General features: G+C 36.5%; 1 protein-coding gene across 1 annotated transcript in view; it reads left to right on the forward strand.

Annotated features, from left to right (window-relative positions):
- AFG2A (AAA ATPase AFG2A) overlaps positions 1-23777 on the forward strand; it is a 331993-nt gene that overhangs the window by 98684 nt on the left and 209532 nt on the right. The window contains exon 14 of the mRNA XM_024745165.1: positions 8449-8575. Within this exon, the coding sequence (XP_024600933.1) occupies positions 8449-8575 (127 nt within the window). The remainder of the gene's footprint in view (positions 1-8448; positions 8576-23777) is intronic.

Here is a 23777-nt window from a genome sequence, read left to right on the forward strand (position 1 = left end):
ACAGTCTTACAGTATATTCTGTTTTTTTCTGTTTTAGAAGGTTTGCCGTTTTTTAAAAAGTCATTTTTCACGTATAAAAATATCTGAGAAAGTATAAAGGTCTCCTTATCTGGAACTTTTTGCTGTTCAAAATAAATTGTTCCTTGAGGACCCTGAGGAGCCAAATTGTCACTACATTTGAGCAGCTAATGAAATGAGAAGAATTCTCATTGCCAGGGCATAGCAGGCTCCTACTAATGCATCTTGTACAAACAAAGTGTCTTTCAGCAGTTTATTTATCAGGCTCACTGTTTTGGGCATAGTTATGAAGGGCTTAAGAGAAGTAGTTTTTATCTTAGAATTATGTTGGTGGCTTTTATGGAAGAACTTAAGGAAGTTTGATACTTTCTACCATGTTTTAAGTAAAGCTCAGTAGAGAACTGGCAATGTGAATCTGCATATATCTGCTGACCTGTGCTATCCTGACTTCCGAAAATCTTCAATCATATATCATGTTCATGCTTTATTTCAGTAACCTTTATGTGCCAGACACTCCTTTTTCAGTTTAATTTGTTAGGATAACTTGTAAAATGTTATAGAGATCTCTTCATTAAGCCAGGTATACTGGTGATAATTATAATGATAATGCTTATAACTGTTATCTATTGACATTTCCTTTGTGCTAAGTATCAGTAGATCCTTTATACATTTATTTAATTTTGAGGGTGGTATGAGTCTTTCCATGTTTGATTGAGAAAACTGAGTCTCAGAGAGGTTAAGTAACTCTTCCACAAGATTACACAAAAAAATAATGGTAAGGCTTACTAATTGAACCCAAGCTTACTGATTATCAAAGCTCTTTCCCAAATTCAAAGCAAGCTTCCTAATGAGTACTAATCAATGAAGGTTTTACTGGAATGATTTTAAAACCTTTATGTTGTATAATCATATATTATAATTACTATAGAACTTTAGTTTTCATTGTCACCATTTCTAGATCTATGGTACTTAAGAAAATGACACATGTTTAGAAGCATTTTCTCTGCTTTAATTTTTAGCTTGAATAAGTTTGAACTTACATGTATTAATTTTCCTTATTTTTCTTTTGTTGGATTATGTTTGTAACAATAACCTGGGGGCATCCAGGATTGTGAAAAAATTCCCTTCAAAAAATTGCTTTTGGCAGAGGGTAAATTGAACTGTGAGTTTAAGAATCACTTGTTTCTCTAATACTGTGTTTTGAGTCAAAACTATACAGATGTAACAAGTGTTGCCTACGTTAGCTTGGAATTTTTACTGGGAAATCATGGCAAGATGGAAAGATACATACTTTTATGTCATTTTCTGTGTTAACACTTTATACAAAGCTGCCGTTATTCAGAGCACATGCAGCTTGCACAGCTCTAGGACAGCATGTGAAGATAACTCATATATGTCTGTCTGCTTTTATAGGGTATGTTGTTAATCTAAAATAATTTATTTACTATTAGGTTCAAGCTGAATATAGATCATAATCTGACAGCATAGTTTATCGTGAAGTGGTCAACTAGAATATTCAAGGCATTATTGATTCTTGACATTCATCAAATGATTTTTGCTTTCACTTTCTGAGTTTCTCGGCATATGTTTCTGAATATTACTCAGCCATAAACAAGAATGAAATAATGCCATTTGCAGCAACACGGATGGACCTAGAGATTTATCATACTAAGTGAAGTAAGTCAGAGAAAGACAAATATCATATGATAAATAGCTTATATATGGAAACTAAAAAAAAAAAAGATACAAATGAACTTGTATACAAAACAGAAATAGACCCACAGACATAGAAAATGAACTTATGGTTACCAAAGGAGAAAGGGAGGGGAGGGATTTGGGATTAACATATACACACTACTATATATGAAATAGCTAACCAACAAGGACCTACTGTATAACACAGAGAACTATAGTCAATATTTTTGTAATAACCTATAAAGGAAAAGAATCTGAAAAAGAATGTTACACATATAAATAATATAAAATCATAAATATATAAAATTATTAAATATATTAATACAATATAAAATTATATAAATATATTAAACATAATATTTTTATATTATAAAATAATTATAATTATAAATAATACAAAATATATAAGTATATATATAAAACTGAATCACTTTGGTGTATACCTGAAACTAACACAACATTGTAAATCAGTTATACATGAATTAAAAACTTAAAAAAAAACCCAAAATACCCCAAAACTAGTCTTCCATGTGATTTTATTTTTCATGGATTATAACTTGCTTAAGTATTTGTTCTCTTGCTGGACTTTTTAAATATATAAAAATTGTCTCTCCTTTAAATTTTATTTTAAAGAAGTGTCTGTCAAGGAGCCAGAACTGTAATTATTGTTCCCATAGTGTTATCATCTTCAAGGTATTTGATCAGAGTTTAATTCATATTTTTCCTGAACTTTAGAAAAACAGGGAAAATAAAAAATAAATATTGTATCTGTTTCCTTCTTCCCCAAACTCATTTTCCTTTAGATGGTTATACTCACTGCCTCAAGGAAAACCAGCTCCTTCACAAGTAGAGAGGTTTCCTAATCATGGCAATTCATTTTAAAAGAAATTCACATTGGGCTTGTCAGGATCAGGTAAAGAAAGAAAAAGCAAAATAGGACCTGGAACACTTGTATGTATTCTTAACATTTTCAGTGAGTGAACAGTATCTATGCAAACAGATGGCCTCATAAAATCTACAGTTTCTCTCATTAGGGAAGTTGATACTTAGGACTCAGAAGTATCGTGTTTGTGACTCTTTTAATTTTAACCACTGTACAGAAATCATTCTGCAAAGAAAATTTTTTTGTTGATCACTTTAAATGTTGATCACAGACTTTTTATCTTTAGTTTAGTAATAATTTTACTGGCTTTAGCATTTGAGAATCCCGAGCCCATTCTTGATGCCTTCGATTACTTTTGATGATTTTGGGAAATTCTCAGGTTGTGTTTCCTGAGATATGGCTTCTATTTGATTCTCTCACATCTCTCCTTATGAGACTGCAGTTATATGTTTCTTAGGCTTTCCACTGGGTTCTATATGTATTTTTACTATTTTCATTCTTTTTTTCTCTTTGTGCATCAGTTTGGATATTTTCTACTGACCTGCCTTCCAGTTCAAGGATCCTGTGTTCTGTTGTGTTTAATCTACTGTTACATTCATCTTTTTAATTCTTAATTTTAGTTATTATAATTTTGAGGTTTAGAATTTTTCTTATGGATCCCAGATCCCTGCTGAAATTCACCATTTTTTTATTTCTGTGCTTTTGGTTTGTTTTGTTTTGTTTTACTACAATTCAGGTGAATTTTTGTTTTTATTATCTCAGTCCCATCCCTGTCCAGATTACATGCTAATTTAACATTGTTTCAGATTCTAATTCCCTAGCATCCTTCCTCTTCTTAAGAGGAAACTAAAAGGAAGAAGGGATAAAGGCTAAATGAGAGTCTAGAAGAATCTTTTCCTATTTATCTTTTTATTTGCAGGATATAGGGTTTTGAGGAATGGGTGAATTAGGGATGTATATATTCAATATTATGCTTTTGTTGATAACAGTGTATCTTGGGCTTATCTGTTCCGTTTCTTTTGTGGACTCCATATCTAATGCTTGTTGTTGGGTTCAGTGTCTAAAGCGATTATGGTAATGGTTATTTTTCTATTCGTGAAATGTTTTACCCATTCTTAGCTTTAGATTAGTTTATGTTAATTGAATGTGGTGGTGCATCAGTGTGCTTTCAGCATCTAAAAATGGCATTTAAAAAGCCCCTTAACTTTTTTTTCTTACCTATGACTTAAATTCAAACTGAAAGACTGTTGTATTGTTTTTGTTTCCCCTGATGAGCTCTCATGTAAAAAGTGCTTGTAATAAAGCTTGTATGTGACATCCTTTCATCTTTAAATCTGTTATTTTCTACAATGATTTATGTTCAAAACATTAATCCAAGGTTATAAAATACTGAAATACTGTTCAAATTATATGATGAAAAATTTTGTAAATTTGGAATGCCTTTAAATGTATTCAAATTTTTTGTTTTATAAAGTTTGAAGAGTTAAAACCACTATGTGGATTTTAATAATAATCTATGTTATTTGTTAAACTTACTCATTTTTTAGCCTCTTAACATCATTGTTTAATTTTTCTTTCAAATGTTACCATGTAGGAAAGCTTGTATTGAATGGTGCTCAGATTCAGTACTAGCCCTGGCTAAACCTAACTTTGATAACTATAAGATTGCTCTCCTTTCTATAAAAGATTCTAAATGTTCTATATAGTATGAGCATTCATGGTTATAAGTTAGAGCCACTGCTTCATTACTGATGGGGTAAATCAGTTATCTTAATCTAGTTTTATTTAGTTACGTTTATGCTGTCCAAGTTCTTGATTTAAACTGAAAGCAGATGTTATCCAGAGTTCTTGAATCAGTCTTTCAGGAACTATTCTGTGTTACTTATTTTGGAAAAGCAAATGAATGTGGAGTTTTCTTTCTCCCTGCTAGACTCTAAGGTCCTTGAGGAAGTAGGGACTGCCATCTTAATGTTTTCATTCCCATTTCCTAAAGCCATGTCTGGCCTGCTAGGCAGTGAATGTTTATTGAATAAATGAGTTGAATTTAATTGAATGAATTGTTGCACTTTCTAATAAAATTACCCCCCTCATTTTTCCTCTCATTCTTCTCTCACTGTACCACAATGATGTTTGCCTAATCTGAAACAAAACCTAGTAGCTATTTTTTTTTTTACTTCTCAGCAAGTTCAGCTAATACATTCATACTTAGCAGTAAGACATCTAGCAGTCTTACTAATTCATTGGAGGAAGAAGGGAGAATGTACATAACATAGCTAAAGATGGGTTCTGACATTATTTGAATATAGTTCCTATTAGGAAGCACTAGCAAGCAAAGCACTATCACACATAGATTTAGATGTGGCATGGGCCCAGGATTTTTTCTTTTGATGGAAGTATGCCATTCACTTAAAGCTATTCAGTTATGTTACACAAATTCCTTTAGGTAGGTCACAAAAATTAGAACTTTATCATTATCTAGTAACGCTGTTAGGTTAATATTTTATTTTGGTGTATGTGTAACTCTCCAGTGCTAGGTAGTATAACATTCCTATGGGGATTCACTCTACTCTCCTTGCTGACATATTTTCTGAGGAGTCATTCAATGTAATTCTTATCTTTGTGCCTCTGTAGTGAAGTGTTTTTGTCCTCTAGCTACTTTCAAGATTTTTTCTTTATCTTTGGTTTTCTATTGTTTGAATACGATATGCCTAGGTGTAGCTTTTTGGCATTTTTCCTACTTGATGTTCTCTGGGCTTCTTGGATCTTGCTGTCAGACATTAATTTGGGGAAATTCTCAGTCATTATGGCTTCAGATAGTTTTTCTGTTCTATCTGTCTTCTCCTTTTGGTGTTTCAGGTACACATATATTTATATTTTGTTGTTGTCCACAGTTCTTGGATTTTCTTTTCTGTTTCTTTTTTCTTTTTTACTGTTTTCTTCAGTCTTTTTTTCTCTTTCCTTTTCCGTTTTGGATGTTTCTGTTGACTCATACTTAAGTGGAGAGATTCTTTCCTCAGCCATGTCTAATCTGCTAATGAGTCCAATAAAGACATTCTTTATTTCTGTTATAGTGTTGTAACAACCTTAGAATTCTTTTAGAGCCTTAGAATTTCCATTTCTCTGCTTATGTTGCCCCTTTCTTGTGTGTTGTCTACTTTGTCCACGAGAGCCCTTAGCATATTAGTCATAGTTTTAAAAAATTACTGGTGTGATAATTCCAGCATTCCTGCTGGTTCTCTGGTTCTGATGCTTGCTCACTTGCTTCCAGCTGTGTTTGTTTGCCTTTTAGTATGCCATATAGTTTTTTCTTGATAGACATGATTTACTGGGTAACAGGAACTGTGGCAAATAGGCCTTCAGAAATATAGTGGTAAGTGAGGACACAGTGAGGAGGTATCGGTTACCAGCCAGGGGAAAAGAGTCCTCATCTGACCATGCTGGCCTCTTGATCTTACCGGCCTCCAGACTGTGAGAAATGAATTTCTGTTGTTTATAAACCACCTAGACTGTGGTATTTTGTTATAGCAGCCTGAACGGATTAAGGTACCTGTGATCTCACATTTCTGAGGGATCTAAAAAGAATTGTTAATTTTTCAGTTTATAGAGCTTTTTACTTGTTATTAGGAGGAAGTAGAGCCTTCTAAGATTCTTATATACTGGACTGGAAAACATACCAAAACTGCCCTTTTGTGATCTGTTTCCTATACTGTGGCTGCTGTAGTCCTCAAAAACATAAATCTGATCTTGTCATGTCTCTACTTGAAACTTCCCATCAACTTTAGGACAAAATCCAAACTTAGTAATTTGGATAATAAAGCCTTTGTCATCCAGCCTTGGTTTATCTTTCTGTGCTAATATTTTACATTTTTACGTTACTGCTATGCTGTGCTACTCTGAACTGTTTTCCATTTTCAGTGTTCTGTATTCTCTCTCTTCCCTATCTTTTTCTTTGCTGGTCTGGCCCCCACTCATCTTTCGGGTCATAGGTTAGAAGCTATCACCTCTGAACAGCCCACCATGACTCTCCCAAGACCTGTTCGTTTGACCTTCCTTTACCCCTTGTAGTGTAGGATCACAACTAATTAGCGAAGTAGATACAATTAAAGGCCTTGGATGTAATCTGTTGGCATCCTTAAATGCTTATATGCTTGCAGTCATGAAGGAGCCCACAGAGCTTTTGCTAGCAATGTTCCTATCTAACATTTGGGAAAGTTACATTTTGAAGCGTTTTTGGAAAGATATATAATCTATTTATTCAAAATGTTCAATCTTAAGTAGACCCAGATCAGCAAATCCATGCACCAGCCAATTGGTTACTTGCAGGAATTAATGTTAACCAAGACAAATCTCAGTGGCTTCCCAGATGCTCCTTGCTTGGTCCCAAACTTTTTGACATTGGGAAGGACTATTTAATAAATTGACAGTGTAATTTGTATAACAACCTGGAAGGACCAACCGTTTAATTTAATTGACAGTATGATTTGTGTAACAACATCATGTTTGTCTGATTAGTGTGAGTTAGAGGCTACTCTCCTTTGTGTCAAGTTTTTGAACTTGTAATGCGCACTAAGATCTAAATTCTTTTATTTAGAGATCCTGATTACCTTATTATTAAATATATTATGTGATGATTATACTAAGGTGTCCTTGCTGTCATGGGTGCTAAGACAAAGGTATGGGGTGTGTCTCTTCTATCCTCTTTCCCTCTTCTCCCCCCTTCCCACTCTCAACTGTATCTGATTGAATTTATATGTTTAATATACTTACAATGCTGTTTCACTCTGTAATTGTCCACCTAGATGTTTATTATATATTTCCCAATTCTGAACAGAGCTTAGTAAATCCCAGCTAGTGCTAATGAGAATTATTATTGTGGGATCTTGATTGTGTAATATCAGGGTTTTGTTCACTATTAAGACCTGTTGAGTTTACTTCTTAAAAATTAATATTCAGTAATTTTTTGTGATCAAGGGAATGAGATTAAATTAAGTTGTACTTTGTTCAGGAGTAGCTTTGTAATTGACCTGGTGCATGAACAAAAGGAACAAAATAAAATGTTTTTATTCCCCCTATTTCTCCAGATATGGGTATTGTGATGACCCCCTGCCTGCTGATGTGTTTTAAAAATATTCTTAATATTTTAAAATATCAAGATAGGTCAGAAATATCCTGTTTGCTATAGGTTTGTAAAGAGTCTTCTGTCTCACATAGGCTCTAAGGTTCATATGAGAATGAGTCTGTACCTTATTCATTTTTTTATTCCCAATTCCTGTCAGTTTATTTGCCATATAAAATGTAAATATCGGGGGGCTTCCCTGGTGGCGCAGTGGTTGAGAGTCCACCTGCCGATGCAGGGGACACGGGTTCGTGCCCTGGTTCGGGAAGATCCCACATGCCGTGGAGCGGCTGGGCCCGTGAGCCATGGTCGCTGAGCCTGCGCATCCGGAGCCTGTGCTCCGCAACGGGAGAGGCCACAGCAGTGAGAGGCCCGCATACCGCAAAAAAAAAAAAAAAGAAAGAAAGAATGTAAATATCGATTAAGTTAAATAATTATGTATTCGATGAACTTTTAAAAATAATCTTATTTCTTACATCCCAGGTCTTTTATATTTGACACTCTTAGCATTTCATTATTGGAGAGAAAATAATCATGGTTGTTGATGGAGGAAAAGAAATGATTTAATATAGTTAGTTCTTGGATCTAATTCAACAAGTAATGAATTCTGAAGCATGCATTTTATGTTTTGAAAAAGACATAATGTTTCTTGTTATAGAATATACGATCTTTTAAAAATAGTAGAGTATTTGGGGATAGATAAACAGATTTTTAAAACTGTATTTTTAAAAATCAGTTCATCAGGTGCTGGGAATGTAGCCGATCGTGTTTTGGCTCAGCTCTTGACAGAAATGGATGGCATTGAACAGTTAAAGGATGTGACAATCCTGGCAGCTACTAACCGTCCAGATAGGATAGACAAGGTAAGAAAGAAGCCGGTCTGGGCATTTTAAAATCAAGAACTGGATCGTTTGATTATGTTGGGGATTTTTGGGTTTTGGTTTTTTTTTCTGTCAAATTACTTTCTAATCAGTTTGTCATTTAGAGGATGCTGAAAGATTAAACTAAAGGAAATGAAGAGAACTGAGAAAAGATTTTATGTTTTTATTACTTACGTTTGGTATTAATGAAACTATTTTGTAACCCCTTGAGTTCTCCCTCCCCCATTGTTGCATTAAATTCTTAGTATATTTCCCTAGAGTATTTAAGTTCTGAAATTCTTTTTGTGTTTCATTTGATTTATTTTGAGAACTTTTAAACATTTTCATTCATTTTAAGGTAAGCTTCTGGCTATTTACTACTAGTTAGACTCAAGTTATTTTCAACAACTTTCTAGAAGTCCTGGCCTCTCAGTTGCTTTCAGAGTAATTAGAGTAAAAATGACAGTGGATTTTATTTCTCTTAAGAAGTTACTTAGGCTTAAATTAAGCTACATAGGTGCAAAATTAACACTTTCAAGCTATTGCTACCACTACTTTTCCCCAAGTCATATTTTAATAAATGAGTTCACTTAACTTTTAAGTGCCTAATTTATACTTAATGATCTAAACTGAGAGTAAAACTTTACTCCCAGGGCGTGAACCAGTTTCTCTTTCTTTTGTTGCTGTTACTGCCTCATGTCCATGACCTTATGAGCTCCTCCCTCCCTGTGCACATATATACAAACTTTCGGTTTTAACAATGGAATTTTGAAAGAAATCATCTTTTTGAAGATATGAAAAGAGGTTTTATGTGGGAAGGTACTTTGTGATAAAGTCCCTTGGTCAAATGCAGGTAAGAAAGCTTTGAACCTTAATAAGTTAAATTGTGCCCTTTCTGCTGCAGTGTTTTACAAGAAGCTAGGTAAGTTATGAGCATTTGTAGGATCTGGGTTGGTGCCCAGACATCTCTGATGTCTATAAAAAAGATAGAATTGTGTCTTGACAAGAATTACAGAAAATGCTGAAAGAGAACTTAAAGATTACCTAATCCCACGTTTTGGTTTCAATGAATCCAAGAATCATCTTTATCCAGGTAAATATACATTGTATTTTTATGACATATTTCTCCTGGTTACCCCATGGCTAATGAGCTCTAAAATTTCTTAGGTTTTTTTTCTCTACAACGTCTGATCTAATAGTGGCCTTCTTTGGTTTCTTAATATTGTATGTCTTTGATGTTAGACACATGTCTTGAAGTAGGACTTTGGGCTTATAGTAAACTTCTTGGGTTCTTCTAAATCAAGCTGTATGATTTAGCTTGTTTAGTGCTTGTATTAATTTTGTCTTGCTGTGTAACAGATTACCTCGAATTTAGCAGCTTCACACAATACTCGTTTATTAGTGTTTCTGTACGTAGGTCAAAATCTAGGTGTGGCATGATGGAGTTGTCTGCTCAGGGACTCAACAAGGTGTTGGCCGACCGTTCTCATCAGGAGCTGGTATTCCTCTTCTAAGCTCACGTGATTGTGGCAGAATTCACTTCTTGTGACTATAGACCTAAGGACTAAATTTTCTTACTAGATGTCAGCTGGGGGCCACTCTCAGCTCCTAGAGACCCACATACGTGGTCCCTTCCATCTTCAAAGACAGCGATGGAGAATCTCCATCATATTTTATCCATCTTATGCTTTAAATTTCTATTACTAGGAAAAGCCTAGTCTCTTTTGAAGTCTCACCTGATCAAGTTAGGCCCACCAAGGAAAATCTCTCTACTTTCAAGTCCGCTGGTTCAGGATCTTCATTACATTTGCAAAAGCCCTTCCCAATAGCACCTAGTCCAACATTTGATGGAATAACTGGGAGAAGGTGTGTGTCTAGCAGAGGACCAGAATCTTGTGGCTGAGCAAAATTCTTTCTACCACAGTGCTCTTCAGCTTCTTCCCCAACCCCTATGTGAGTTCTCTTCTGGGCACTACAACTTCCAACTTTCACAGAGACCAACTTATCTTTGCCAGTCATTTGATTGGCTACAAACCTGCTCCTTTGAAATGTCCTGTTCTGTGGATTCTATCTTTTCTCAGATGGAGCATTTCTCCACCTTACCTTGTCCAGATATATCTTTCTTCAAGTTATACGTATACTCTCTCTTAAAATAGAAAAGGATAAATGAATTTAAACTCCTTTATTTTAAGGATACATTTTTCATGTTCTTTATATGTATAACACGTAGTAAGCCTATTATTTAATACAGTAGAATTGTTGACTTACCTCTTTTGCTTACTTTTCCCTCTGTAAGACCTAGATTGAACCCCAACTGTTGTATTTTGCAGTAAGGTGAAATTTATCCTAGGTTTTACCTATACCTGATACAAAAGACCCCAAGAAATTTTTAATATAAACCTAGAGATAATAAGTTATCTTGGGCCACTCTAAGGTTTTGGACCTTTTTTCAGCCTCATCTTAGAATACGTCAAAACCCCAAAGATAATGGTAGATGACTTCCATTCTTTCTGGCATACTTTAGTCTGTGGATATCTTGGCTCTCTTGGAGAAAATGATTAACTGGATTTTAGGCAGAACTTGTCTCCGAAGGTGGGAGATTGAAGGGATGGAAGTGGTTCTTTTTTACATTTCTTTGTGCATTGTTTTAAATATGTTTCTTACTAGCTAATAATATTTGCCTTAGAAGGCAGATGCTGTGTTTTATTATGTCAACTCATAAGTGACAGTCTGCAATATCACAGTTTGAGAAATTAAAAGTTTGGAAAATATCTTGCCAAAATTCTAGTCATATTTTTTTTTAATTTATTTTATTTTTATATATTTTTGGCTGCATTGGGTCTCTGTTGCTGCGCACATGGGCTTTCTCTAGTTGCGGCCAGTGGGGGCCACTCTTCGCCGCAGCGCGTGGGCTTCTCACTGCGCTGGCCCCTCCCGTTGCAGAGCACAGGCTCCAGGCACACGGGATTCAGCAGCTGTGGCGCACAGGCTCAGTAGCTGTGGCGCACTGGCTTAATTGCTCCGCGGCATGTGGGATATTCCCGGAGCAGGACTCGAACCCATGTCCCCTGCATTGCCAGGCGGACCCCCAACCACTGCGCCACCAGGGAAGCCCTCTAGTCATATTTTTGATCCTTTATAAAATGTTACCTTTAATACCTTGGTTCTCAAACCACCTAATAGTGCAAAATAAGTGTTTTAAGTACCAATATTATTATTATTATTATTTTTTTTTGCGGTATGCGGGCCTCTCACTGTTGTGGCCTCTCCCGTTGCGGGGCACAGGCTCCGGACGCGCAGGCCCAGCGGCCGTGGCGCACGGGCCCAGCCGCTCCGCGGCATGTGGGATCTTCCCAGTCCGGAGCACGAACCCGCGTCCCCTGCATCGGCAGGCGGACTCTCAACCACTGCGCCACCAGGGAAGCCCAGTACCAATATTATTACACACTGGTAACATCTTTTGACTGATTAACCTTTGCTTCAGGAGGCTTCAGAGAGAAGTGCAAACATATACAAACACACACATATATATACGTGTATTTATATATATGCTTGTATGTTTGTGTATATGCATGCATCATATATATACACACATGTTCACATATATACACACATGTACATACATTGATTAGTTTTAAAAATTAGGAATCCAACATTTTTTAACCAGCTAATCTTGGATGAGCACACTTAAATTTTAAGACATTGAAAGTGTTTGTAATTAGATGCAAAGACTCAATTTTCTAGGTCAGGGGATCTAAAGACCTTTTTAATTTACTATTCAAATTTTTCAAAATTTATAATGTTTAATTTGTAATAGATGAAATAATTATGACTGGCAGTAAAACATAAAATTGGTAAATGGAAAAAGTATTTTTAAGTGGTAAAGCAGTGCCTTCAAGATCATCAAATGATATGCTATGCTTTCAAGTACAACTTTGAATTTAGTACATTGAACCATGGTCTAAATTCTGCATATGTCTGTAATTGTACAAAAAAACACTACTTTAAATAATCAGTGATTTTTGTAAAAAATATTTTAATCGTTTTCTATTTCAGGTAGAATTCCATATTCATGTGTAGTGTGAATTTTTTGTTAACTGTACTTCTGTTATTACTCAGATGGTATAAACTATATCAGAAGTATATTTTCTAGATTTTTTTCTCTGAACTGTTATACAGCATTATTTGTGTATTGTTTAATAGCACTATAAAAAAGGTTTCAGTACATGTGTGATTAGAACATGGTGTTCGAACTGTGCCCTGAATGTGCCGTTAGAAACAAAGCAGTCTTAAGAGATGATTTATTTAAAAAAAAAAACTTCCTTTTATGAAATGAATAGACATAGTTTTCACCACCTGTCTTGTCTGGAGGAAACGGTAGTAGGAAGAGAATAGGCAACAGGAGAATTAAAGTAAATTTCCTGTGCTGATACTGAAAGGTAGAGATTTTATTTTTGGCTTAAAACTGGAAAGAAAAAGGACTGTTCTAGTGTGAAAGAAATAATGCATTTGGTCTAACTTTGACTACATTTAATTCAGGTGTTTGGCCTTGTAAATTAGCTAGCTTACTTTACAGTCCTTTTGCCTATTAACCCACAACCTCTATGTCATGATGACCTTAAGTTAGTATATTGGAACAGAGAGAATTCTTGGACTGTCAGAGGAGTGAAATTGATATCATTATGTGACCCATATGTTGCACATTTTTCGTGTCTTTTTTGGACAATATTTCAGTTTCATATAGTCTGGGGAAACTAAAGCTGGAGCTTCCTGGGGCTTCAGCAAGGGAAGTGAGACACATAGCTCAAGAATCACATTATCCTACTTCCTGCTATGTCGTATTTACATGTCAAACACAATAGCTGTCATGTAGCACACTAGGCTGAGTAAAGTGATTGCTTGGGGTCTCCAGTGGTATCCTGAAGTCTCCATAGACCTTTTACCCCCCTACCCTCCTCCTTCAGCTTATAGATAAGTGAAGAGAAGTTGCATCCTTAAGAGTCCATTTTGCATAAGAATGACAGGGTATGAAGGACAGATGAAGATTAATGAGATTGTGATGTCAAGTAGTTACATTGTCTTTAGGTTGATGATGGCCTGGATTTCCACAGCATCAGGAGACTTCAGAGCAGCAAACAACTAAATTATTTTTGATGCCCAAATAATAGTTAAAAGCCTGAACTCTAGGAGTTTGTATTATTTTTTGTTAGGCTATTGCTTACATAGCCCCTTTTAGAAGAGTATAGTGTTCAATCCATGGTATTTCATGTATTTGTGTTGAATATTAAGGAAGAAATGATCATGTCTTCTTATCCTAGTGTTAAACAAGCTTCGAAATTGTTTAATTTTATGAATATTTTAAAATTGAGTCCCTTTGGTTACTTTTAATACTGATGCTTGGTATATAATAGGCTCTCAATAATGATTACTATTGTAATTATTATCTCTAGCCTGAAACCTGGTTTTCGTATAATAATAAATTTGTAAAATTTTAAAAATTCTGCTCTGAGACATCCATGGAACAGATTGCTCGATTTTTTGTAAGTTTTGTAGAGGTCTTGAGTAATTCAGTGTTCAGAATTATTTTCTAACTTAGTATGTTTAACTCATGGAAGTTATAAACTGGCATTAATTTTCCTTCCAGTTTTTCTGGGAGATGGGTTGATGTGTTAAATATGACAGTATTTTTTATTTCTTAAATACTATAAATTAAAAGTTGATTTTGATTGCTTTGTAACATGGAAAAAATTAGCATGTTTAGAAATGTCAGCAAATGAGAAGCTAAATATATGTAGCTTCCAATTTTAAATGAATTGTGTTCCAAAAATAGCTTCGGACAGGTTAAAAATATGTTTGTGAATGGTTTTCCTCCCCACCCTTCCTAGTTATAAATTAAAAGTCCCATTCATCTATTATTGCTGTTCTCAGCTAAGTCAGTACTAAAAAACAAGCTGCTTGATCTAAGAAACATTAAAAGTTTAAATGAATCATAATTCTTTACTTTCCTGTAAGTATTTAAGGAAGGGATGCTTATTGATCTTTTATATTTAGCAAAATGATGTGGAGAGTCTTAGGGTGTTAGAAGGTGAGCCACAGTGTGGTCAGACTTGGGCTACTGCTTCCAAGGTCATCTTCCAATTTCAGCTTTACCATCATTTTACAGGACTGTTAGAAATAGTTTTATTATTGTTGCTGAGTGTTTATGTGTTTCTTTTTTGTTTTTTAAAACACCAAGTGTTTTCACCATATCTATTATGGTAGCAGCTGTAAGGGTTTCAGCTTCGGGAATAGGGTATTGGAATTTGGTCAGAGGTTGTATGCATATGTGGGTCATATTTCATTTAGAAGTTAAGATAAAGACTGTCTGTCCCAGGGGTCAGCAAACTATGGCCTGTGAGCCAAATCTGACCCATCAACTGTTTTTCTACGTCCCATGAGCTAAGAATGGTTTTTACATACTTAAATGGTTGGACAGAAAAGATGATTTAGTGACATGTGAAAATGATGTGAAATTCAAATTTCGGGCCTCATAAATAAAGATTTATTGGTATATAGTTACACTAATTTTTGATGTATTGTCTGTGACTGCATTTGTACTACTGTAGTAGAGTAGTTACAGTAGAGACCTATGGCCTATAAAGCCTAAATTATTTACCATTTAGACCTTTGCAGAAAAAGCTTACTGACCATTGATCTATCCTTGTAAGCTTTTAGCAGTTTCCTAAAGTCTCTAATTTCTGTTGTTCACACATGAACTACAAAATTTTTCTAAAGATTGTTTAAATATATGTATTGCATAAATTTTCTGAAGATAAATTATATATAAGTCAATAATATCATGCTGAGCTTAAAATAAACCAGTAGTAGTAGGAAGGCTGTGTTAACTTCTTATTCTTTAAAATACCTTCAGTCTCTTCTGGAACATTTTTTAATACTTAATCTTTTAAAATACATTTTCTTGGACTAAATAATTATTTTTCCAACTGAATGACTTACCAAAATCCATAAATATAGAAATGAAGTTTTTTATTATATGAAAAAATAGCAAATATTTATTCATGGCACCTCAGTCTTATAGTTGCATTGGTTTTTTTGCTTTTTATAATTGTGAGTTGAATGCTCTGTGTAGTCTCTTTTATCATTGAGATTTTCAGGCTAGATATTTAAATTTTGAGGAGTTAAGAGTCTATGTTTATGCATTTGATAGTAAATAATATTTGATTATGTCACCGTGCAAATAGTAGTATGTTTAATCTTCTTTTAGAGAAAGAGTAATAACATAATAAAGTACATATTGTCCTTGATACACAAATTTTAAAAGAAATTAATTTTTTCAAGATTGGAGAGAACTTGGAAGGTGTGATAGTCTAGTTATCCTTCTGATGCATTGACCCTGTTATAAAATTTCTACCCCTCATTTCTCCATCCTTTGCTTACTCGCCTATACTGATGGGGAACCTGTTAACTCGAAATCGACCACTTCATCTTTGTCTCAGACTATTAGAAAGCTCTTTAGTCTACTGAACAAGCAGCTGTTTTTCTGCCTAAAGCTTCTACACACCAATCTGATTCTACTCCAAAATGCTATAAAGAACAGTTTTTAATACCTCTTCTATGTGGTTCTTTATTTTTGAAAACTGTATTGTGTGTCTTATCTTTACATTCCATCTCATGAACCAATCTTTCCTCCTCCGGGTTTGGCATCTTGTTTTATTTCATATGGTACCCTTATTCCATCTTCAGCGTTCTTACCCTTCCCCCCACCCCCGAAATGTTGTCCATTTGTTCCTTTCTTTCTGAAATTGTGGTATCCACAAATGTATATACTATAATTAATTTTTAGTGTGATCAGTACAGAGCTGACTGAGACACTTAAGGCATTTAATCTGAATACTGTGCTTCAGGTAATGCATTCCAGGACTGTGTTAGTTTATTAGCCAGGTCAGTCACACTGTGGACTGCTATTGAATTTAAAGTCATCAGGAACAAAAGAAAAACAAAACTAAAATGTCCAGGTCTTTCCTTAGAGTCTTCTGCTAAGTAGTAGCTTCACTGCCTTGGGCTTATGCTAGTAATTTCATTTAAGCCTTAGAAGTTGAACTGTGAAACCCCCTGGCTCATGCCTGCTCCAGCTCCAGCCTTCCAGCCAGGGTGGCCCCAACGTGATATACCCCAGAATTCCCCTAGCCTGCACCCACTCCAGCTCCAGCTGGACTGCCAAAGATGCACAGCACATTCAATCTACACAGGGGATGCTTCTACACAAGGTCATACCTTCAAGACCAGGAGAGGTAGCTATTTCACCTAATTCATAGAAACAAACAGAAAGTCAAAGCAAAATGAGGAGACAGGAATATATTCTAAAAGAAAGAAAATGATACAACCCTGGGCAGGGTGGGGGATGGGGGCTAATGAAAGGGAGATAAGTCATTTACCTGATAAGGGGTTAAAAGTAATGGTCATAAAGATGCTTACTAACTTGGGACAAGAATGGAGGAACACAGTGAAAACTTCAACAAAGAGTTAGAAAATATAAGAAAGAACCAACCAGAGCTGAAGAATACACTAATTGAAATGAAAAATACACTAGAGGGAATCAACAACAGATTAGATAATACAGAAGAACAGATCAGTTATCTGAAATACAGAATAGTGGAAATCACCCAATCAGAACAGTAAAAAGGAAAAAGCATTTTTTAAAATGAGGATACTTTGAGAGACCTCTGGAACAACATCAAGCATACTAACATTTGCATTATAGGGTAAGAAGACATGATCATTTCTTCCTTAATAGTCAACACAAATGCATGAAATACCATGAATTGAACACTGTACTCTTCTAACAAGCAATAACCTAACAAAGAATAATATAAACTCCTAGAGTTCAGGCTTTTAACTGTTATTTGGGTATCAAAGATAATTTAGTTGTTTGCTGCTCTAAAGTCTCCTGATGCTGTGGAAATCCAGGCCATCATCCATCTAAAGATGAACAGTTTCCTAACCTGGGAAAGGAAACAGATGTTCAGGTCCAGGAAGCACAGAGTCCCGAACAAGATGAATCCAAAGAGATCTATACCAAGAAATATCGTAACTAAAATGGCAAAAGTTAATGATAATGAACATTTTAAAGGCAGCAAGAGAAAAACAACTACAGTTGACCTTTGAACAATGCAGGTTTGAGCTGCAAGGGTCCACTTACATGCAGATATTTTCTAATAGTAAATACAACAGAATTATATGGTTTGTCCTTGGTCGAATCCATGGATGTGGAGGAACCATGCATACTGAGGGCTGAGTATAAGTTATACATAAATTAACCCCCATGATGTTCAAAAGTCAATATATAGTCATAAGACGATCAGCTGATTTTTCAGCAGGCACTTTGCAGGCCAGAAGGGAGTGGTGTGATATATTAAAAGTGCTGAGAGGAAAAAACTTAGAACCCAAGAATACTGTACCCAGCAAAGTTACCATTTACAAATGAAGGAGAAATAAAGAGCTTTGCAGACAAGCAGAAACTCAAGGAGTTAATCACCACTAAAATGGCCTTACAAGAAATGCTAAAGGGTCTTCTTTAAGCAGAAAACAAAAGGTCATAACTAGAAATAAGAAAATATATGAAAGAAAAAAATCTCACTGGTAAAGGCAAGTATATGCTAAATGCAGTGTGTCAGCCACTTAAAAAGCTAGTATGAAGGTTAAAAGAAAAAAGTAGTAAATTCAACTATAACTATAGTGAGTAGTTATCAGATACACAAAATTAAAAGCTGCAGATATGACATCAGAAACATAAAACATGGTGGGGGGAGTTAAAATGTAGTGCTTTTAGGATGAATTTGACTTATGTGACTATCAGCTTCAAACAAACAGCTGTATAAATAGGCTGTTATAAATGAACCTCATGGTAACCACAAATCAGAACCCTACAGTAGATACATAAAAAATAAAGAGAAAGGAAATCAAACATTATCACACCACAAGGCAAGAGACCAAGAGAAGACAGATACAGAGAAAAACTACAAAAACAACTAGAAAACAATTAAAATGTCAGTAAGTACATACAATCACTTTAAATGTAAATGGACTAAACGCTCCAATCAAAACACATACAGTGGCTGAATTAAAAAAAAAATGATGCCACCCCTATGCTGCCTACAAGATACTCACTTCAGATCTAAAGACACACACAAACTGAAATTATAAGGATAGAAGAAGGTATTCCATGCAAATGGAAACAGAGAGAAAGCTGGGGTAGCAATAGACGTATCAGACAAAACAGACTTTAAAACAAAGATCCTAACAAAGGACAAAGATGGGCATTACAGAGTGAAAAAAGGGTCAATCTAAGAAGAAGATACATTTGTAAATATTTAGGTACCCACCATAGGAGCATCTAAATATGTAAAGGAAATATTACTAGACATAAAAGGAGAAATTGATGGTAATACAATAACAGTAGGGGTCTTTAATACCCCACTTACATCAACAGATAGATCATCCAGGCAGAAAAATCAATAAGGAAACAGTGGCCTTAAATTAACATTAAATCATATTAAATTAATCAACATATACACAACATTCCATCAAAAACATCAGAATACACATTCAAGTGTGCATGGAACATTCTCCAGAATAGATCACATGTTAGACCACGAAACAAGTCTTAATAAATTTAAGGAAGGGGACCTTCAAGATGGTGGAAGAGTAAGACACGGAAATCAACTTCGTCCCCACAAATACATCAGAAATACATCTACATGTGGAACAACTCCTACAGAACACCTACTGAGCGATGGCAGAAGACCTCACACTTCCCAAAAGGCAAGAAAATCCCCACGTACCTGGGTAGGGCAAAAGAAAAAAAAACAGAGACAAAAGAATAGGAATGAGACTTGCATCTCTGGGAGGGAGCTATGAAGGAGGAAAAGCTTTCACACACTAGGAAGCCCCTTCACTGGCGGAGATGGGGGGTGGGTGGGAGGAAGTTTTGGAGCCACAGAGGAGAGCGCAGCAACAGGGGTGCAGAGGGCAAAGCAGAAAGATTCCGTCACAGAGGATCGGTGCTGACCAGCACTCACCAGCCTGAGAGGCTTGTCTGCTCACCCGCTGGGGCAGGTGTGGGCTGGGAGCTGAGGCTCGGGCTTCGGAGGTCAGACCCCAGGGAGAGAACTGGGATTGGCTGCATGAAGACAGCCTGAAGGGGGCTAGCACCACAGCTAGCCGGGAGGGAGTCCAGGAAAAACTCTGGACCTGCCGAAGAGTCAAGAGACCATTGTTTCGGTGTGTGTGAGGAGACGAGATTCCTTCCCCGTGTGCCCACAGAAGGCAGAGCACCACCTAAGTAAGCTCCAGAGACAGGCACGAGCTGCAGCTATCAGCTCAGACCCCCAGAGATGGGCATAGAATGCTAAAGGCTGCTGCTACCAAGTATCCTGTGTGCAAGCACAGGTCATTACCCACACATCCCCGCCCCCCACCCCCGGGAGCCTGTGCAGCATGCCACTGCCAGGGTCCCGAGATCCAGGGACAACTTCTCTGGTAGAGCACATGGCACGCCTCAGGCTGTTGCAGTGTTATGCTGGCCTCTGCCGCTGCAGGCCCGCCCCACATCCCAATTATGATTACCATACTCCTCCTTCTCCCCGGCCTGAGAGAGCAAGAGAGCCCTAATCAGCTGCTGCTTTAACCCCTTCCTGTCTGGGCAGAACCACATACCTGAGGGTGACCTACATGCAGAGGCGGGGCCAAATCCAAAGCTGAACCCCAGGAGCTGTGTGAACAAAGAAGGGAAAGGGAAATATTTCCATGCTGCCTCAGGAGCAGCAGATTAAATCCTCACAGTCAACTTGATAAACCCTGCATCTGTGGATACTTGAATAGACAGCCAGTGTTCCCAAAATGGAGGCAGTGGACTTTGGGAGCAACTGTAGACTTGGGGTTTGCTGTCTGCGACTGATTTGTTTCTCATTTTTTTGTTTATCTTAGTTTAGTTTTTAGTGCTTGATACCATTGGTGGATATGTTTATTGGTTTGGTTGTTCTCTTTCTTTCTTTCTTTCTTTCTTTCTTCTTTCTTCCTTCCTTCCTTCTTTCTGTCTTTTAAAATTTTTATTTTATTTTATTTATTTATTTTAACTTAAAAAAATTTTTTTTTCTTCCTTTTTGTTCTTCCTTTTCTTCTGAGCTGTGTGGCTGACAGGGTATCCCAATTATGATTACCATACTCCTCCTTCTCCCCGGCCTGAGAGAGCAAGAGAGCCCTAATCAGCTGCTGCTTTAACCCCTTCCTGTCTGGGCAGAACCACATACCTGAGGGTGACCTACATGCAGAGGCGGGGCCAAATCCAAAGCTGAACCCCAGGAGCTGTGTGAACAAAGAAGGGAAAGGGAAATATTTCCATGCTGCCTCAGGAGCAGCAGATTAAATCCTCACAGTCAACTTGATAAACCCTGCATCTGTGGATACTTGAATAGACAGCCAGTGTTCCCAAAATGGAGGCAGTGGACTTTGGGAGCAACTGTAGACTTGGGGTTTGCTGTCTGCGACTGATTTGTTTCTCATTTTTTTGTTTATCTTAGTTTAGTTTTTAGTGCTTGATACCATTGGTGGATATGTTTATTGGTTTGGTTGTTCTCTTTCTTTCTTTCTTTCTTTCTTTCTTTCTTTCTTTCTTCTTTCTTCCTTCCTTCCCTCTTTCTGTCTTTTAAAAATTTTATTTTATTTTCTTTATTTATTTTAACTTAAAAAAATTTTTTTTTCTTCCTTTTTGTTCTTCCTTTTCTTCTGAGCTGTGTGGCTGACAGGGTCCTGGTGCTCCGTCTGGGTGTCAGACCTGAGCCTCCGAGCTGGGAGAGCCAAGTCCAGGACACTGGACCACCAAAGACTTCCCGGCCCCATGTAATGTGATCATCAAGAGGTATCCCAGAGATCTCCATCTCAACACTAAGACCCAGCTCCACCCAATGTCCAGCAAGCTCCACTGCTGGATGCGCCATGCCAAACCACTAGCAAGACAGGAACACAACCCCACCCATTAGCAGAGAGGTTGCCTGAAATCATACTAAGTTCACAGACACCCCAAACGCACCATTGGACATGGCCCTGCCCACCAGAAAGACAAGATCTGGTCCCACCCACCAGAACACATGACCAGTCCCCTCCATCAGGAAGCCTACACACGTCCCTGAACCAATCTCACCCACTGAAACCAAAAACAGGAACTACGAACCTGTGGCCTGCAAAAAGGAGACCCCAACACAGTAAGTTAAACAAAATGAGAAGACACAGAAATACGCAGCAGATGAAGGAGCAAGGTAAAAACCCACCAGACCAAACAAATGAAGAGGAAATAGGCAGTCTACCTGAAAAGGAATTCAGAGTAATGATAGTAAATATGATCCAAAATCTTAGAAATAGAATGGGGAAAATACAAGAAACACTTAACAAGGACCTAGAAGCACTAAAGAGCAAACAAACAATGCTGAATGACACAATAAATGAAATTTAAAATTCTCTAGAAGGATTCAATAGCAGAATAACTGAGGCAGAAGAACGGATAACTGACCTGGAAGATAAAATAGTGGAAGTAACTGCTGCAGAGCAGAATAAAGAAAAAAGAATGGAAAGACTTGAGGACAGTCTTAGAGACCTCTGGGACAACATTAAACACACCAACATTCGAATAGTAGGGGTCCCAGGAGAAGAAGAGAAAAAGAAAGGGATTGAGAAAATATTTGAAGAGATTGTAGTTGAAAACTTCCCTAACATGGAAAAGGAAATAGTCAATCAAGTCTAGGAAGCACAGAGAATCCCATACAGGGTAAATCCAAGGAGAAACATGCCAAGACACATATTAATCGAACTACCAAAAATTAAATACAAAGAAAAAATATTAAAAGCAGCAAGGGAAAGGCAACAAGTAACATACAAGGCAATCCCCATAAGGTTAACAGCTGATCTTTCAGCAGAAACTCTCTGCAAGCCAGAAGGGAGTGGTAGGACATATTTAAACTGATGAAAGGGAATAACATACAACCAAGATTACTCTACCCAGCAAGGATCTCATTCAGATTTGACAGAGAAATTAAAATGTTTACAGACAAGCAAAAGTTAAGAGAATTCAGCACCACCAAACCAGCTTTACAACAAATGCCAAAATACCTTCTCTAGGAGAGAAACACAAGAGAAGGAAAAGACCTACAAAAACAAACCCAAAAAGGTTAAGAAAATGGTGATAGGAACATACATATTGATAACTGCCTTAAATATAAATTAATGAAATGCTCCAACCAAAAGACATAGACTGGCTGAATGGATACTAAAGCAAGACCCTTATATATGCTGTCTACAAGAGACCCACTTCAGACCTAGGGACACATACACACTGAAAGGGGATGGAAAAAGATATTCCATTCAAACGGAAATCAAAAGAAAGCGGGAGTGCTCATATCAGAGAAAATAGACTTTAAAATAAAAGCTATTACAAGAGACAAAGAAGGACACTACATAATGATCAAGGGATCAATCCAAGAAGAAGATATAACACTTGTAAATATTTATGCACCCAACATAGGAACACCTCAATACATAAGGCAGATGCTAACAGCTGTAAAAAGTGGAAATCGACAGTAATAATAGTATGGGACTTTAGCACCAATGGACTTTCACCAATGGACAGATCATCCAAAATGAAAATGAATAAGGAAACACAAGCTGTAATGACACATTAGACAAGCTGGACTTAATTGACATTTATAGGACATTCCATCCAGAAACAACAGAATACACTTTCTTCTCAAGTGCTCATAAAACATTCTCCAGGATAGATCATATCTTGGGTCAGGAATCAAGCCTCGGTAAATTTAAGAAAATTGAATTCGTATCAAGTATCTTTTAGACCACAATGCTATGAGACTAGATATTAATTACAGGAAAAAAACTGTAAGAAATACAAACACATGGAGGCTAACAATATGCTACTAAATAACAAAGACATCACTGAAGATATCAAAGAGGAAATCAAAAAATACCAAGAAACAAATGACAGTGAAAACACGACCACCCAAAGCCTATGGGATGCAGCGAAAACAATTCTAAGAAGAAAGTTTACAGCAATACAATCCTATCTCAGGAAACAAGAAAAATCTCAAATAAATAATCTGACTTTACACCTAAAGCAGTTAGAGAAAGAACAAAAACAACCCAA

The sequence above is a fragment of the Neophocaena asiaeorientalis genome, unplaced genomic scaffold (genome assembly GCF_003031525.2).
Source record: "Neophocaena asiaeorientalis asiaeorientalis breed wild unplaced genomic scaffold, Neophocaena_asiaeorientalis_V1.1 scaffold65, whole genome shotgun sequence".
Lineage (NCBI taxonomy): Eukaryota > Metazoa > Chordata > Mammalia > Artiodactyla > Phocoenidae > Neophocaena > Neophocaena asiaeorientalis.